Source organism: Sylvia atricapilla, chromosome 3 (assembly GCF_009819655.1).
Source record: "Sylvia atricapilla isolate bSylAtr1 chromosome 3, bSylAtr1.pri, whole genome shotgun sequence".
Classification (NCBI taxonomy): domain Eukaryota; kingdom Metazoa; phylum Chordata; class Aves; order Passeriformes; family Sylviidae; genus Sylvia; species Sylvia atricapilla.
Genome location: NC_089142.1, coordinates 67,616,584 through 67,635,280, shown reverse-complemented (window position 1 = coordinate 67,635,280; position 18,697 = coordinate 67,616,584). Strand labels below are relative to the sequence as shown.

At 41.0% G+C, this 18,697-nt stretch overlaps 1 protein-coding gene across 6 annotated transcripts in view; it reads right to left on the bottom strand.

The window, feature by feature from the left end:
- Positions 1-783: 783 nt before the first annotated feature.
- RGS7 (regulator of G protein signaling 7) overlaps positions 784-18,697 on the bottom strand; it is a 228,759-nt gene continuing 210,845 nt past the window's right edge. For 2 of the 6 annotated variants that reach the window (XM_066315662.1, XM_066315666.1), the window contains one exon: positions 17,921-18,068. In XM_066315662.1, the coding sequence (XP_066171759.1) occupies positions 18,018-18,068 (51 nt within the window). In that variant the 3' untranslated portion in view covers positions 17,921-18,017. Of the gene's footprint in view, positions 959-17,401; positions 17,879-17,920; positions 18,069-18,697 lie in introns of those variants that run through there. The other 4 variants (XM_066315668.1, XM_066315661.1, XM_066315665.1 and 1 more) reach the window with 4 other exon arrangements.

Below are 18,697 nucleotides of genomic sequence, written 5' to 3'. Positions count from 1 at the left end.
CAAACACACTCCATTAGCCAAAGTAACCAGAAGCAGGTGATCTTGCCTTTGAAAATCAATAGTATCACCATCCCCATGTCTTCCAGGGTACAAAGAGCACTTATAAAAACAGGTTTTACTGGATCATATTGCACATTTCAGTTTACTTTTTAGTATCAGTGTCTTGTTTAAATGGTGCATATATATCAAAAACAGTTAAAGAGAATTCAGTCATGACCAAATTTTAGTCTCATCTGACCTGAAAATTCCCATTCTAATACCTGTATTTTGAGTATAATTGTTGTCAAAACATCATCTTCTGAACATAGATGCTTCAAAAGATTTAAACTGCTATTGTGACTGTCCTGTATACAATAGAAAAAATATATTGTTACTGCAGAGGAAAATGACTTGTTACATGCTTCTCACACAGTATCTTTATTAAACATTTGGACAGATATGCATCCATTTATTATATAAGTAATCTATGGGTTCTTAGCTTGCAAATGCTCGTTAAAAGTTCACAAGAGCAGGCTTTTCTGTGAACTTTCTGTATTTTTAAGTTCAGTCACTGCAATAAATCCTGAGCGTATTGCCTGCTTAGCAGCACTTTGCACTGTACCCCAATGGCTAAAGCTTGGAACTCTGCATCTGAATATTTCAAAACCTCTGACCAGCTTGATTGGAGTTTGTTTGTCTTCTTAAATAATGCAAGTTGTTCTGGAAAGAACATATAATCTCAGTTATCTGATAGTCAAATCCTTGGTCACTAAACCAAGCTCCACTACCACTAATGGAGGTTTCATTGGAGCAAAGCCTATTGCAGCATTTTGTAGTTGTTAGAAAAAAAGTGTTCTTTGTGCGTGCTGTAGTTCAGAGCTGTAAGGTCTTTGTGAATGGTTACTCTCAAAGCGCTACAGATGTTCCCCGGTTCAAGGTGGCTCCTGGCTCCTCGGAAAAAGGAATGTGGGTTTCCAGCCTGGGAGGAGAGAAATAAGTGAAAAAGGAGCATCCCTAGGCTAGGCAGGACAGGTCTGCTTAGTGCAGTTCTGCAGCCTGGACAGTTGGTGCTGAGCTGGTTCAGAAGGAAGAAAGGTGAGTGCTGACCCCAGTAAACACAGTGCGCATCCATGAATCCAAGTCATCAATCACAGTAAAAGCTCCTCCAGCCCTATTTGTCAGGGCAAAAGGATTTTCAGATTTTAAAACCAGGAGTCACTGTGTGGTCACCTAACCACATAATTTAGGACACAGAACATCCTTGAATTTGATCCAGTTTAAACTTGAGTAAATCTTTTAGATTAAAAAAACCCAACAACATCTATTCTCGATTTAAAAATTGCTAATGATAGAAAAGCCACAATAACCTCTTGTAATCCACACCAGCAGCTAAGTATTTCCCTGGTGAAATGCGTAGCCTTTTCATCCTGTGCATTTTTTCCAGCTCCAGCCACCAGATCTTTTTATTATCTTCTCTTGCTAGATTGGAGGAGCATTAGTCCTGAAGTAAATACTTACCATCTAAAACCAAAATCCTTAAACATTTTCTTGGCATGCTTAAATGATTGCACACCTACCACTTCTATTTGAAGACTTTTTCCAGCCTTTTGGTTGGTCTCAGAGCAATCTTGAAGAGTGCCTGAAGCAAACACTGTGCTTCAGAGTTTAACACACATACAGAGGAAATCAAGCCTCCATGCCAAAAAATGCATAATCCCAGGGGTTACATTAGTTTCTGACCAGTTTTGTTCCTGGAGCTGACACCCAGCTAATGCCCTGGACATGAACCAGCATATCCAGTTTAAGCCCATTGACCTCTGGTGAGGTGTTCTCGCCACAGCACATATGGCCCCCACAATTTGTTTCTCTGCACCTGACTTCTTTTTCGCCCACTACATAAATGGCTGTTGCTCAGTCATACAACATCAAATGACCAAACACTTCAAATGTTTGCTTCTAAAGTTCCTTCAGTCCTCATTTTAGATGGAGGAATCTGGGAATCTTTGTAATCATTGTAAGGTTTTAAGCAATGATTTCATGCTTCTATTACTAATAGTAAAATTTGTATCATAATTTTTCAGGAGATTGTCAGAAGCAAGACTGCTCACTGCTGAACTGTTCAACTACAGAAATATTAGCCAATGTCATTGGTACTTTGTGTACCTTCATTTCCCTGAAGTCCCACATTATTATTCACTTCATGTCTAAGGTATTATATAAGGTTACTGCGCTGCATTTTCAGCTCAGAGAAGTCTCTCTCAAATGATGTAAGGAAGGGTAGCAAGTGCAAGTAATTTTCTGTGCTCCTGTCATGCTTTTCAGGGAAAAGCAGCAAGTTATTAATTAATCAGCTTCATGAACTAATTAAAATAATATATTTTGCATGTATCAATTCATATAACATATGTAGGTGAAATAAAAGCCACAGTAAATATAAATAAAAGTTTCACAAGAATTTAGTGACAAGCCATGAAGAGGACCCTGGAAGTAAAAGGGAAACAGCTCTCTTGTGCCTTGTTTATTTATAAAGACAAATTCGCTGTCTTTCTGAAAATGGATGATACTCAACCTTTGCTCTGCATGTCAGCTCCACTTCTTTTCCCTCTTTGAAATGCTGAGCGTCTTTTGATATTTTTGGTAAGTCTCTATTAATCTGTTCCCATCAGAGTGCTAAAAAGACACATATCATGTAGGAAAAACTGTACAGCTCTCCTTCCACATGGACCTCAGCGAAAATAAGCAGCTGCAAACGAGCAGGGATACATATTTTCCATGATTCATGCTGCAGAACCTACCATAAGCTGTGGGGCTGTTTTACAGAATTTGAGCTTTCCGAGGAAAAAAAAGGCTACCAGGCAGCCTGATGGTGAGGGAAGTCTTCCCAAATAGGAACTGAACATGAATCAAGTCAGGATGACTCAGATTGTTTTTGTGATTCTGCAGAGAGACAATCTGAGATAATAGCTGGGTTGTGCGAACTATTGCTATAATTTATTACAATAAAAATTCAAAATACAGACTTACTATTGTGAATTGTTTTTTTATTTTCTCTCTATATATCAAAAGCACTGTAATATTTAGATTTCTAGCCCCTCTGTATGAATAAATACATATAAAAATATATAGAAGTCCTCTGTATGCTTTAAGCAAATATGCAAATTATCATGTTAACAAACATAGCAACATATCTTTTGTATGCTCATTGAAGTGCACTTTGATAAGAAGACAGTAATGTGTGGCAGCAAGACTGAGTTGCGATGGGAGGTAGCCAGCCTTAGGACATCAAGGAATTTATAATTCTATCATTACATGTTGAAGCTTATTACAGAGCTTTCTTGGTTGTGGGGGAAAAAGAATGACTGAAAAAATAAGCCTGGGCCTTTCCTTAAATATATAAATTAGGTTTGTGCTGCTCTAGATTCAAAGAAAGAAAGAAAAACGGTCTATTTGTGTTTTACAACAACAACAGTACTGTAGGCAGCATAAAGTATCAGTACAAGTAAAGGACATCTCTTCTGTTTGTGTGTTGTACACATAGGTTAAGTAAATGGTTTTAATTTAACCAACCAGGTCCCATGACTCAAGGTGAGAAAAATTCTTCCTTAGTGCTGTTCTCCATCCTTTGCCAGAAAGCTGTTCCCAATTGAAACTATATTTATCCGTTATTTACCAGTTTAGTCAGCTGAGGACAAGTTGTTCTGAAAATGTTTGTTTAAATCGGCCAGCCAGGCATCAAGAAGAAAAAGGACAGGAGTGGAAAGAAAAACCAATATGGAAACATGTCTGAAATTCCAGGGAAAACCTTTCTGTTGACTTTATCAGGATATAGCCAAAATCTGCAGCCAACAAAGAATGATGGCTACTAAAATAAGGGAAAGAGACTAGAGACTGTAAAGAAAGAAAAGGTAAAGAAAGGAAAATACAGGGAACTTCCTAAATTCCCATTAAGAAAAAGGCGGGGGCAGGGAAGAAGATGGAGGTTCAGCTGCAAACAAGCAATGGAAGGGAATGAAAACTGAGAAAGTAAATTAAAATATGTATGATCATTGATTTTAATGGGTAAAGATGTCAGACATTGGCCTTGTTTGCAAATTTTCCTGAATAGGTGGTAGAGACACAGGCTGGTTTCGGTATGGATAGGATATTGAAATAGCTGAAAAATCCAGAGAGATTATTCATGTCTGAAGCTTTGAGAAGATCACATCTGGTAGTAAAGGAAAGATTTATATTCAGTTTTAAATTGTTTGGAAATGATTGGGGAAATTTTTGTTATGAAATTATATTTGGGGTCCTCCCTCTTAGAGAATGTTTTAATTTGCAATTTTTACCCTGACAAAACAAAACAATTTTAGAAGAGCACGGTGAGTGCAGTGAGTATGTATCAGTAATGACCATGAAAGGACAAACACCACATAGTGAGCCTTATAGGATTCAGGAAGGACAGAATCTAAGTTTAAACACAATGAACGCCAAGTTGTTAAGAAATGTGTCTGAAATGAAATGACTAGTAAATCCTCCAAAAATCAGTCTTTGTGGGGGGAGTAAATGTGGAAGGCATATTGTCTTCTTAATCCAGAACAGACTGACGCATCTTTTGAAGAACAAACTGAAATTCTTTCTAAACTATGAAATCTTGAAGGGAGACCAGGCGTGAATTTACCAGCCAGTAAAAAGGTCCTTTAGCTGCTTTCCTCTTGTCCCAGCCAGACCTCCACATGCTGCTCTCTTGTCTGTTTTTTAAATAGTAACATCCAAACATGTAGCTAGTAGAGAGATTGGTGGATGACCAACAGATGGGTAGTTGGTAGATAGAGGCCACTTAGTTTGTTTCTCCTACAGTTTTCTGGTTTGCAGTAGTTTTACTTCCCTTATCAAATCTTCTAATCTGTCCTTTTCGAGTTGGCTTCCAGCACAATGAGTGGTTTCCATTTTTAATATACCATACATACATAATTATAATTTTCCCTGTGGACATGGACAAAGAGCTTGCAGTCTTGACAATAACATTATAAATGATGGAAGCATGTGCTGTCGATGCCCCAGCTACAGGCATCCAATATTTTCAAAGTTTACTACATAAGATGACCTTGTTAGCTCATGGATCAGGACAGAGATGAGCCGCCACAATAAATATCTGTCATATGATCCAGATTTAATTCTTCACAGCCATCACTCTCCTGCAGTACATTCAGGTAACAATGTCTTCATCCATTGCAGCATTCTCTTCACTTTTGTGTGTTTGTCCATGTTGTCGTGTGTCTCTTCCAAGCCCCTGCCACTGCTACCAATGCCCTCTTCAGGCTAAGGCCCCTCTAAGCATACAGGCACCAGTCTGATTCTCCAGAAGAGCAGTGTATTCATCTTCCGTCTTCCAAGTACATACAAAAGTACTCCTTGCACAAAACCAAAGACTAATTTTGTCAGAAATTCTCCAGGCCCTTCAGAAATGCCATATGGGGAACTCAACTGAAAAAAGTAGCCATTGACAATGGACAAACTGTCACAAAGCTGTTCCTTTTCCTAGAGTGGAACTGAATTTTCTAGCACACTACACCATTACCTCTCAAGCAGCAAAAGACCCATGTAGCATTGCACAAAAATCATATAAAGCCTTATTACCAAGGGGAAAGAACAGTTGGTAGAAATGTCCCAAATAGTTATGCTTCAAGAGCATCAGCCTGTAGTCCAAAACTCTAGAAGCTCTCTTGACATGAGCAGATCTTCCCTGCTTCATCAGCAGCTGAGCCAGGTTTTGAGCCAGCAGTGTTTCCAAACAAATTAGCAGTAGTAGAAATAATAGTAGTAATACCGCCCACCCCTTTCCATCACTGGAAGGATTTGGAAAGCAATCTTCTAGCAGAGCTGTGCCAGTTGCACACAGAGTGGGCAGATGCAGAGAACATCTGTTTCAAAGGATGTGCCAGCAGTGCAGGCACTGTGACATCGAATGCCAGCATACAAAAAGGCAGCAGAAAAGTTGCTGTAGGATCCTGTGGATGAACATTGTCCCTCCTGTGACCAGAGACAGGACTGTTCAGTCTGTGTCCCAGAAGCAACATGCATCCTCCATCCTGGTGTTCCTTGCTGCTCCACACGCACTGCATCACAGTCCTGTGCATCCACCTCTACAAATACCAGGTCACCAGTGACTCATATTAGTTTTTTAAATCTAGATGATGAATGGTTTTACATTCCCAAAGAGGAATGCTGTGTACCACCACACATTTTTAATTGTCTTGTGTGTTTCTATAAAGCTAGGAGGATGGACTAACAAAAATCACCTGGGTTGATGAAGGGCTTTGATTAAGAGCTCCCCAAACTCAGCTTAGAACTAGCTATTTCTACTCAAACAGGTGCCTCTACCAGCCAGGTTGGAGCAAAACAGAAGGACACAGGTTTCTCTGAGCTCAGACAGGCCCTCCCCTCTCTCAGTTGAACACAGCACTGTGTCAGGCACCACCACATCAGCAAGGATGCAGCCCCAGATGCCGTGGTGGCATGGATGACAGCAGGACATGGTCACATTTCTTAGTCTCAGATGCATCACGCCAGCTGGAGCCCAGAGGCCAGCTCAGCTCAGAGCTGTGGTGCACTATGAGAGCCTTCTTCACTCCCCAGGGAAGCTAGCTCTGCTCCAAGCTGTGGGAAAACCACAACCAGACCCCATGTTTTAGGGTTTTACTGCCTGCCCAGCCACATCATCAGACTATCTCATTTTTAGCAAATGATCTAGACATCAGTGAATTCTCCAGATATTAAAACGCTATCCTTCAGCCTGCTACGCCACCTCTGAGCGTGACCCCCCACCTAGACTGCAGCCCTTCAAGTTATCCTCCATTTGTTTGTTGGTGTGCTCCCTTAGATCTGCAGATCACTTTGATTATTTGAACATCTGGAAGTTGTCACATGCCTTTTCTGACCGTGACCATCTGAAATATTACCCAGCAGGACTTGAGAGGAGACACAGTAAGGAAACAAAAACATCCTACTCATAAGAACATGTGGCAGGAATTATCAAATGACACCATCCCAAAGGGCAGTGCTATATATCCAAGCAAAGACAAACTTCCTCTCCATTCCCTAAAGCCAGGAAAATTATTTCCCATAATATCAACTCCAGACATAAAACAATATTACATACAAAAACCTAAAGTATTTTTCATTAAACATCTTGTTATTAGGGTTAGTTGCCTATTACTAATGGACAGAAAATATTTCTTTCATTCTGGGGTTGTCAAAACTGAAGAGTAGATCCTCCTTACACATGATTCTCAACAGAGAAACCTCCCCAAAATGCTTCAGTGCCTGAGGTCGTTAGGGTGCCTATTCCTGGTTTGCCTGTTGTCCTTACAGGCAGAGTGCAGCTGATGGTAAAGCTGGAATGGGATATATATAAAAAATGGGATTTAAAAAGGTGGAAAAAAGGTTGAGTCAGAGTTTCTCAACAATCCCATCAGAGGCAGTAGCGGCTCTGGAGAAGAGGAGAAAACACCAAATCAATGCAACTGTGCAGGTGGAAGCCCAGGAAAATCAAGCAGAGGTTTTAGATTTGGTTTCTCATTCTTAACAAGATACAGAAATGAACAAATGAAGAACAAATGAAGTGTGGAGAGCAATACAGACCATACTGCTGCAGTCTGGCAGCTGTTAACCAGTTATACTTTGGCTTTTGTCAAGAAGTTCTCCCTAAAATCAGAAGTAGACAGCAAGGGGTTTCTTTCTGAACAGCTTGTTTGCTTACAGATCGTAGGTCCAAAATCTCATTGTCCTGGAAGAAAACAGGAACAACTATGTGCCCCCACACATTACTTCCAAACTCCACCTCCCTGTAGGCAGACAGCTGGAAGCAGGGCAGTCTTTGTTGGGGACATGATACTGGTAGAAGTAGAACTGCTTGTTCCATCAGTCCTCAGCCTCTGCATGTCTCCAGAGTTAAATCAGACCTCGAAGTACTGGCTTTGCTCCGTGGCTGTCACTATTTCTTCTTCCTTTGGGGGTACTTTATATTTTGGCTGCACAGTACTCCCATTTTTTCTTCTTAAACCAAGTGCCACTGGCCACTGAAGTAAATTTCTAACAAACCAAATGTATCTTGATAAAACCCCAACTTCCTAGAAGGAACTCCTGTAGCGCAGCGACACTCGTTCCCAGGATCCTCTTAAAAGCAGACGGTTTCCTCTGATGTAACCTGACAAAAATCTTCCACGGTCTTTCTGCTGGGATATGGCAGAAGGTGCTTCGTTTGTCCCCCAGCCAGGGGAGGGGACAGGCAGTGCCGGTGTGAGCACGGACAAAGAGGCGCTGCGTCCTGGCGGCAGGCGGGCTCCTGCTCTTCCCTGGCCGCACCAACATCCATCCATCCATCCATCCATCCATCCATCCATCCATCCATCCATCCATCCATCCATCCATCCATCCATCCATCCATCCATCCAGCCCTCCAGCCCAGTGCCGCGGGATGCCCACGAGGTGTCACTGCTGTCCCGCCAGCGGCACGGCCCCGCCGGGCGGGGACAGCGAGCGGCTCCGAGCCGCGCACGCCCGGCAAAGCTCTCGGGCGCTGGTGCTGCCAGGGAAGCTGGAGAGAGCTGCCCAGCCGCTCCCGACATCACCGCAGCATCCCCGAGGCTTGGAGGGGAAGCGTAACAAATATCGGGTTTATTTATCTCCCATGAATATCGACCGGCTGTCAGCACATCCATCGGCAAGACTCAGCGTGAAAGAAAACCAGAAATGCCAAATCGAAACAAGGGGTATACGATCACTTCAGGACTACGGGAGGGAAAAGGGTGAAAAAGAAATCACCAGGCTTTTGATAATACCTAACTAGTTTGCTCTACTGTGATAAAATTGGTTAGATTTCCTTCCTTTTTTTCTTATTTTATGCTCTATCTGGTTTTCTCAAATAATGGATTATAAGGAATTTGAAAGTAGTCCCATCCAGTGAATTTCTCTAATGAATATCTTTTGCAGCAAACATTACACAATTCATAGTAGTATCATTCACATTACACAAATTTCCTTAGCAGGAACTGCAGCAGCAGTGCAGCAGATCAGTGCTGGTACCGTGGCCATGCTGCCCCTACCATGTCAGTACCTATAAAACAGAAAGTAGGACTATGCAGGGGATGGAGTTGCTAAAAAAAGCCATTTCTGTGTTACATGAAGGACTGATGCTGACTGCTGCAGACAGATTTTCTCTGGTAGAGCTGCTGCTGCATGCACAAGATGGCAAGGCCTCAATAACGAGGAATAATGACCTCCATCCTGATGCAGAACTCTCATGATCTGAAAAGGATGAAGCTGTTCCAGGCAACATCAGACATCTTCACCACATTGGGCATGGAAAGGTTTTTACTTGTCTCCTTTTCTGTTGCAGCTTTGTTTATTGGTTTTTGTTTTTTGGAGAGTGTTGGGTTTTTTTATTGTGTTGGGGGGGGGGGGGTTGGATTTTTTTTGGTTTTTTTGTTTGTTTGTTTTTGTTGGGTTTTTTTGTTATTGTTGGGTTTGGCATTTGGGTTGGTTTGGGGTTTTGTTTGTTTGTTTGTTTGTTTTGGGGTTGGTTGGTTGGTTTTTTGGGGTTTGGGCAGGGGGTTGGTTTGGTTTTGGTGGTGGGGGGGGGGGTTTGTTTTCCACAATGCTATTACAGTAACATATTAAAAATCTTTATTTAGATGTAAAATAAAAGCAACTCTTTTTGTTATTTTAATCACTCCTTCCTCTCATATTCCTTGAAGTCTTCTTGCCTGTAAACCCTTGCTTATTTCTTTCTTATTAAAAGACACAAAATAACCAAAGTCAGTCCACCTACTACATACTTTTTGTGGAAAGAGGTTGGCTTCAGAAGCTTTCTAGAGACAAAGGTGCATTCCCAGCACATGTTGTAGTCTGGGATGAAAGAAGAAGCAGGAGAAGTCTAAACCATCTTTCAGAAAAAAAAAAAACCAAAGCCACCCTACTAACCCACCCTACTGTACCAAAGATTCTACCACTAATATCCAGCTAGCAAGCATAATTTTAGGAACAAAGGGTAGCTGTATTTTAAAGCCAGTCTTAAAGGTTTAACATCACTGATTTCAGTGGAAGTATGCTGTGGGGCAGGAAAAAACCAGCACTTCTTGCAGATAAGAATCCCAAAGTACAGTTTTAATACAGCAATGAGGTTTGAGAGAGTATTTTAGTATTTTTCTGTACTTCCATTTAGCTCTGACCAGCAGCAGAAGAGATATCAAAAATTTATACCTTCTGTGTTTGTGTTTTTAGTTGGTTGGGGGTGGGGACATTTTTTTTTCTTTTTTTTCCCCCAGTACCACAAGTATACAGAAAAGGTAAATGTTATGGGTCTGTACAATGGGAATTGCACTGGGAGGAAGCCCTTTGGACAAAGTGATGGTCTGATATTCTGATTTTCTCATTACTGGACAAAAATAAAGATGGAAGTAAAATTTCCCCTCTGCACACGAAAGGACTGGTGGGACAGCAGCTTCATCCACTCCCTCATGGCTGGAGTCTCCCACACTGTCAGAAAAGGATTAGGAAAACAGCTGAGAAGGAAATCAAGGGAAGAGACATAAGGCAAAACCTTGCTAGTCAGGAAAAGTTGCTGAACTGCTTCAGAAGGGATGGAGGAAGGAGAAATGGAATCACCCGAAATAACTTTAGGACCCTAAAAAAGATTTCTGGAAAACAATCCCTCATTAATTGAGCATATCTATCTAGTTGTCTGAACTGTATCAGCAGTTTACTCTATCCATTGATGAAATTCCATATTTGTGCCTCCTCCCCCAAAAAATTTTATCTGAGCTTTAGGCACAACATGAGCTTCCCTAGGCCCGTTCACTGGTGTCACTGGAGCTACCACCCGGACCACGGTGGACCAAGACTTAAAAATATTTCCTAGTCTTGGGCTTTAATCTCCATTCCTGCCTCCCACAGACACCTTCTTTGATAACAGACAGAGACATTCTGCATCACTCTGTGGACATCCTCACCTCACTCTTACCATGGAAGAAGCTCAAGCTCCTTCCTTATTCCAAATTGTGATGCTGGGAGTGAATGGCCCCAGTACCCACCCCCTTCTTGCCATCAGTCCCAGGCACCACAGGAGTCACACTTTTTGTCCACCTCCATTCACCCAAGGAAAGGAATAACTGAGCTCCCTTGTCACTCCTGAGGTTCCCAGAGACACCTCCCCACCAGTGAGGAAGGATGTCCCTTCCGTGTACAGACACCCTCCTGCCCAGAACATTTCCCCAGCCCTTCCCCTTCACCCTGGGGGAGCAGTGGCTGTAGGAGGAGTGGAGAGCTCCTAGGAACAGAGTGGAGAAGGGAGGAGATGGACTGCTGGAAGAAGGATGGTCCCCTGACATCAGGAGAGTCAGAGATGCACATATATTGTGCATCCACATCAGCCTCTGCCCTATCACTGATCTGCCTTTCTTTTAATGCTTTCTGGTTTTGGTTTTGTTTTTTCTAATTTGTTTTTAGTTCCAAGAAGGATAAAACAGAGAAGGTAAGTATAAATAGCATTAGTGGGCACCATAAGACAATGCAGGAGAGATCAATGGAGCAAGAATCAGAGGAACAAAGGGAAAAAAAAACATAAAAGAAGAAGAATTCTAAAAAAGGTGTTAATGATGGAGAGGGGGAGAAAAGAAAGAGAATCTAAAAAAAAGTTGTCTAAAGAACAGTACATCATAAGAGATGAACTCAAAAACAGTTCACAGATTTTGGGTTATACATTTCTCTCAGCAAAAAGGTAGAAAAGCAAGTCACATTAAATATGTTATTGCCACTCATCTTTTAAAAATGAAAGAGGTAAAGGAATTAAAAGGTGGATAGAACAGATTATGTGCATAATGAAATGCCTCATTTATGTGATACCCATGCTGAAGGAGCAGCTGCCAGGTTAAGAGGAAGGACGGGAAACAGTACCCCTTTTGAAAGATGACATCCATGATGAATCTAACAAGAGATATCAAAACCTAGTCAAATCAAAAAGAAAGCCAATGAAAGTGAATGCAGTGCAATATATTTTGGGAGCAAAGTACAATAAAAATTGTGCAAATGCCACTAACAAGGTAACATTTACCATTGTGTCTTAATATTGTTTGATATTTACTGTCCATGTCCACATTTGTAAATAAGGACTATCATCTAGCATTTGAGCAGGTTCTCAGAGTTTATTGTCTGGACAATTTTTCTTTGCAATTTACACATACAGATCCCTTACAGCAAATAGTGATGATGGTACTCATTCTCATTCAAGTGTTTGTGTTAAAGAACTAGGCCAGCAGATTCTTCACTCTCACATAATGATACCTGCAGATAAAAGGACTGCAAGTAGTGCACAGGTGGAATAAAAACTAATAATAATTTTAAAAGACTTTGGGAAAAGTGAAAGATGGTTTGAAAAAAAGAAGATTCTATTCTAGAGACAATTCAAGGCCCCTTATTGACCCAAGAGTCAACTACACACAAAAGGGAGCAACCATCTACCCCAAAATGCCCAGGATCTGGGCATCCCTGTGTCACATAAGTTCAATAGTGGCCATCTACTGCAAAAAGGGCAAGTCTTGTAGTTGTGTGTATGGGCAGAACGACAACAATAATCCTCTGCCCTCCTCCTGGTTGGAGTCCTGCAAGCACCATCCTCCAAGAAATTTTGCCTCCCTGGCCCAGAGGCGAATCATTAACACCTCAGAGAATACCAGTAAGAAAACCAGAGGACGTTGTGACATTGCAACGTCCATTTATGTTGGGAACATATTATTGCAGTGACTGCAGCAGCCTGGTCAAAAATAAAGGGATAAATCAAAGCAAGGAAGATTCTGTTTAGATATTAGGGAAATAAAACTTTGTAGTTTCAGAGATAATGACTGGAGAGACTGCAGCCCTCAAGTCGATGTCTATACAAACAAAACACTTTGAATTATACACATGCCACTTGAGGACTCCACAGTCTGCAACAGCATGAAGAGGGGAATCCAGCCTCAGAGAACCCATCCTCTCTTCTCCTTCACCTCTTTAATATTGAGACTTCAGCATATCTTTAATCCACAGGAGACTAAAGCAATCTGCTCAGCATAGTCAGATCAAAAGGCAGACCGGTGTGAGTCACAACCACTTAGTAATTTGCTTAAATGAATTGTGGACACAGAATATGGTCAAATAATTTGCTGATAATTTCCCTTGAACATGTTGGGATTAAAACCTTATTGTCTTTAAATCTCTGTAGCTATTAAAATTCTTTAGCAAAATTCCTATGTTTTATGCCCCTGTCACAGTAAGTCCAGTATTATACACCTACTATAATAAGTGCAGTGTTAGTTCTATGCATGATATCTTTAGCTAGAAGACACATTAAAAAATGTCAGTTTTAAAATCTAAATTCAAAGAGCTGTTATTCACTATGCATAAAAATAAATAATTGGAAGAGCCACAAATAAATCACTGGATTTTTCCAACTCCCAGTTGCATATCAAAAACAGCCTTTCCTCCCTTTGATGGTCTGCTTTGGCTTTAATTTTTTTTCAATAAATAACATCCTAAATGAATTCCTATAGGTCTTGTTTTCTGGAATTGGTTGTTGCCTTCCTATTTTTTATTTCTCAGGAGAGTATCTGGCATTTATGTCTCATGATTTCAGACAATATTAGGGGTATACAATTTGAAAAATGCAACTCTACATATCTTATTATTATTCAGTATTATTTTCTAGATGAAAAAAATGTTGTTGTCAGGCTTTAAGGTGCTGGTCACAGTTGATCTTGCCTGATTTTTCAGATTTTAATTCCAGCTCAGCATGGCTGTGGCCAACAGGCTGGCAATCAACCAGCTGCATTCTGCCTCTCCTGCTCCTAATTATTCAGCACTCCAGTTCTCCTCTCTTGTCGATTCTGTTCTGGTCACCACAATTAATTCCCATTTTTTAGTCCTGTGTTCACCTTCAACTCATTAGTTTTTGGCTTGTCTCCACTACTGTTTCAGCTCAGCATTTTGCAATTTATCTCATCACTATTGTAAGGCGCTTTTTGTCTCTCTTTGGTTTTCTAACGCTGAAGGACTATTTTTACTTGATTCTTAGAGAAGAAGGGGTGAATATTTTGCTGTTGTCAGGTAGGCGCCAGGGTATCTTCTGCCTCCCCCACCAGCCATTTTTCTTCACAGGCTGATCTGGGAGCAAAAATTCACCTGAAGTGTGCAGTGGCACCATCAAACACTTTATCCTTTAGGCTTTAGAACTGTTTTATGCACAAGGATTTTTGGGGAAAGTAACTGACTGAGGAACCCCAGCTCTTAGGTGAAAGTTTCAAGCTCCAACCACTCACTTTAAGGAATACTACAATTGATATTACAAATACAAATAATATTTGAATATACAAATAATATTACAATTAAAACCCACATAGGGGTTTTAAGCTTTTTGGGCAGAGCCAGGAAGCACTGACTGATGGCTTTTCCCCAGAAGACAAGAAATATAGTCCCTTCAGAGTGATTTTCGGTCTTGGTCTATTTTCCTCAGCAGATTTGTGGCCTCACTGACATTCTAAATTGGTAAATTGTTGTCTAACTAAAGTCATAATACAGCTCTTCGGTTATTGTGCAAGCATGCCTTAATCTCAGATAATTCCTGAAGTGGATCTTCATATAAATTTGGAAACATAAATTAAGCTTTTCTCTGTGGGGAAGCAAAGGAAGTTTGTGCCTGCTTGGAGCTTCCAGTCCCAGTACTGTATCACTGGCTGATGACAGTCATGAGGTGAAGTATCAGAAGATTGCAGATAAACCTTATAAAATCATCTAGTTGTAGGATTGACTTTGTTTGGGCCAAGTTCACTCACAGTGGAGCTGTATCACTTGGAATAAGCTCAAATGAAACCTTAACACAGCTCCCTGACTACTTTGAAATCTTTATTAGTAATGTCTGGTCTTACTTTAGAGACATCATGTTAAATCCTGTGCAAATACAGGGGAAGACAGCCATTCAATACAGACTTCATATTTCTTGAAAGGAAATGTCCTGGATTTGTCTGGGATAGATTTCACTTTCTTCCTAGTAGCTGGTGCAGTGCTGTGGTTTGTATTTAGCATGAGAAAACTGTTGGTAAGACACTGATGCTTTCGGTGCTGTGGAGCAGGTCTTACCCAAAGTGAAGGACTTCCCAGCTTCCCATGCTCTGCCAGGGAGCAGGTGCACAAGAAGCTGAGAGGGAGCATCCTGAGGACAGCTGACCTGACCTAAGAGATATTCCATACCATAAACACCATGCTCAGTATAGAAACTGGGGGAGTCGATCGCTGTATGGGGAACTGAGCACTGGTCAGCGGGTGGTGAGCAACTGCACTGTGCATCGCTTGTCTGTCTTGGGTGGAGGGTTTTATTCCTTCCTCTCTTGCTCTCATTTTCATTAAGATTGCTGTCATTATTAATATAAATTATTTCAATTATTAAACTTTTCTTATCTTAACCCATGAGTTTTTCTTCTTTTCCTCACAGTCCCACTGGAGGTAGGTGGGGAGTGAACAAGTGGCTGCATGGTACTTAGTTGCCAGCTGGAGTTAAACTATGACATGAAAGAACTAGAATAAGTACATAATGGGTATCAGGAATACAAATACTCCAGGACATTTTATTGACCAGTTGGTATTGCAAAGCGATTTGGGGAAAAAAAAAAAATTCTTATGGTGAAGTTGCAAGAAATATCTAATGCTTGAATTTGAAACAGTAGGTATTTGAAGGAAGTGATTCTTTGAAGCAGACAGTGGTATCTAATTAGTTAACTACTAAGGCAAAGGAGGCAATATACCAGTTGATGCAATTGGTGGCAGCAGGAGTTTGGAAATAAATATCTCTATTTGGCACTGAGAAGTGAAGCACAGCTCAAATTTCTGCAGATTACCTGGCCCCAAGCTCATGTCTCAGAGCTAACATTTCTGTTGTAAAATTAAACCTCAGTTTAAGATCTGCGATTCAGTGTGGTTACTTACTAAAATTCATCTGACCTCCCTAGGTTGTGAATATTTTGAGCTGACCTGCATGGAGCTCTTGCTAAGATCTTGATAGGACCCAGCTCTGATGAGGTATTTCCATTAAAAAAAACCAGAGATACTTTGAAGAGGTAATTGTCATCCTACCTAGAAACCAGAAACACGGTGGCATGCAAAAACAATGAACAAACAGATATCCCAAACCTCAAGAAACCTCAACTGAGCAGAATATGGGGAACAGCCATTCATGGGTTTGTAATGCATTTTGTACTGGGTTCACTCAGACTGCCTGTCTGAAGATGCTGCATTCCTGGTTATGGCTGCACCAGGCTTCTGACAGAGCAGGTGGCTTCCTCCCTGCAGGAGGCAGCTCACCTCCCTTCTGCCCGCAGCAGAACTGTGTGCAACAGTCCTGTCCCCAATGGCACCAATGCAGGTGGTTTTCCTATGCTCAGTGAGATGTCTCTGGTGCTAAGGCATTCAAGTTGACTGTCTGCTTGTATCTATGGCCATACCACTTTGTGTGTGCATGTTTAGGATTCACACTCCCTTTGAAACCAAAGTCGGCATGACAGATGGTAATAAAGTTGGCTTTTCTGAGTCTATTCTGTGCATTGCTAAAAAGGCCTGTTTGTCCTGTGCATCCTACCATGCCCTGGAAGTACCAGCATTTTGTCATTTGACTTAGTTCCCATCCTCTCTTTTCCACTCTGAGATTCTGTCTACTATCCTTATATCACCCCTATCAGTCAACAGTGTTGTTTCTTAGGCCGAGCAGATTTCTGGTTGCAGCTCAGATTAGCTTCAGAAGCTCCATATCTACTGTCTCACAGGCAACCTCAACACATGCTCATAAATCTATCAACAGGTCTCTGTGTGAGTAAGCTCAGCAGTGGACACACAACAGCATCTGCCAACAGAGCCCTGGAATTAAAATGACAGCCTCCTCCTGCGTTCCTACCGGAGGTTTACTCCACAGACCGCATACTTCGCACTCCCAAACCACTACCTTCTCAGCTTAAAATGCTGCCTGGCATCACAAGTGACAGCAAGGAGAAAGAAGCACTGTCCTTCCTATTTAGCAAGTGTACCCTTGTGTTCTCAGGCAGCTTTGTTCATGTCCATTCCTAAGGAAGTGCAGTGCCATCCATCACTGTGCGGGCTGCACTGTTACAGGCCTAGCTTAAAGAAAGGTTTGCTTATGCGATGACGAGCAAGCGGGAAAGGTCTCTCTGCTGCTGGCTTGATAAAAAAAAAAAAGAAAACGTAAATGGTTATCAACAAAGTGTGTTTGATTAGGTGTCACTGAGAGAAAGAAAATGCCATTTCATGTCACTTTTTAGAAAGCACAAGGGGTGTAACTTTGGGGGATCGTTTTACTCTTGACTAATCTTCAGATTCAATATTAAAATCTCAAACTTCCCAAAGGAAAGAGATTCTGCATATTTTAATGAAAGATAAAACAACAATATAAACATACACAAATTTACAGAGAAAGGATCAACTTTAATACATCTGGAGTAAAAGGTGTTCTTTTTTTTAAATATGGTATAAAAATAAATGCAAGAAACATTAACAGAGAATATACAGACAACAGACAAAGACACAGGCTTTCTTTCTCAATGTGAATACATCAGTGAAATGAAACCTTCTGTGCTAATTTATTGTGCAATAAATGTGATGCCATATGTATATTTATTAATATATGCATTTTTTACATTTCTTCCAGTTTTTGATTGACGTATTTTTTTTAATAAACTGTGCCTAGCAGAAGCTTTTTTTTCACTGTACTTGAGCTTGCAGAAAATAAAAAGACACAGATCCAGCTTGATATGAAGGAGGAAGTGAGCAGACAGTTTTCGAAATGGAGGCATCGAAAGGCTAGAGAGTCCCTCGGAGTCTGTAATGCCTTAGTATACACAAAAGAAAACAAGTCAGGTCCTTGCTCATGCAACATCTTGTTCTACTGTCCTCTGAGTCAGGCAATCAGTGAGCTACAAAGTATGTATAATGATTTGAGTCTGCTTCCATGCTACAAGGTGATCCTTTTAGTAGGACTGCACTAGACTGGTTAACCTCTTTGATGTGAGCGATTTCCCCTGAGGAAAAGATAAAAACAAAAAACAAAAACAGAAAACAGAGGCATGATCACTGCAAACCTGTTCATCAGCAACCACTCAGTGTTGCCACATCACTCTCAAATAACTAGGGGCACCAACTGGAGTCTGTCAAACCTTAAACCACAGGAAGTCCTTACACTTAAAACACCTGCACTGCCAGCCAGCCAGATTGTTTCACAGAACAAGCCAGCAAATTTAAAGGCCATTTTTGAACGAGATTGGTTCTGGCTGATGAGAAACTGATGCTGAGGTTTTTGCTGTCAGTCACACCCAGGAATTGAAGGCTACCGCAAGCAAGGGTGCCTTGTGCTGAAAAGATGAATGTGCAAACTGCAGTAGCTCTGTCACAGAGGACAAAAAAGCTACTTTCAAGGCAAGGTAAGAAAGTAAGAGGCAGATTGCATACAGGTAGGAAAGCATCTTTTCCATGAACACAGCAAAAGGTTTGCTGAGAGCATATTTACTATTTATAAGGAACATTGGTCAGGTATATTACATGTGACTGCATAACACTGCTTTGATGGTGTTAGATTTCCGTATTGTTGTTTTTCCTCATCATTCCTTCTGTTGCAAGGATGTGGTTTCAATTTTATAACGAGTTCTTTTAA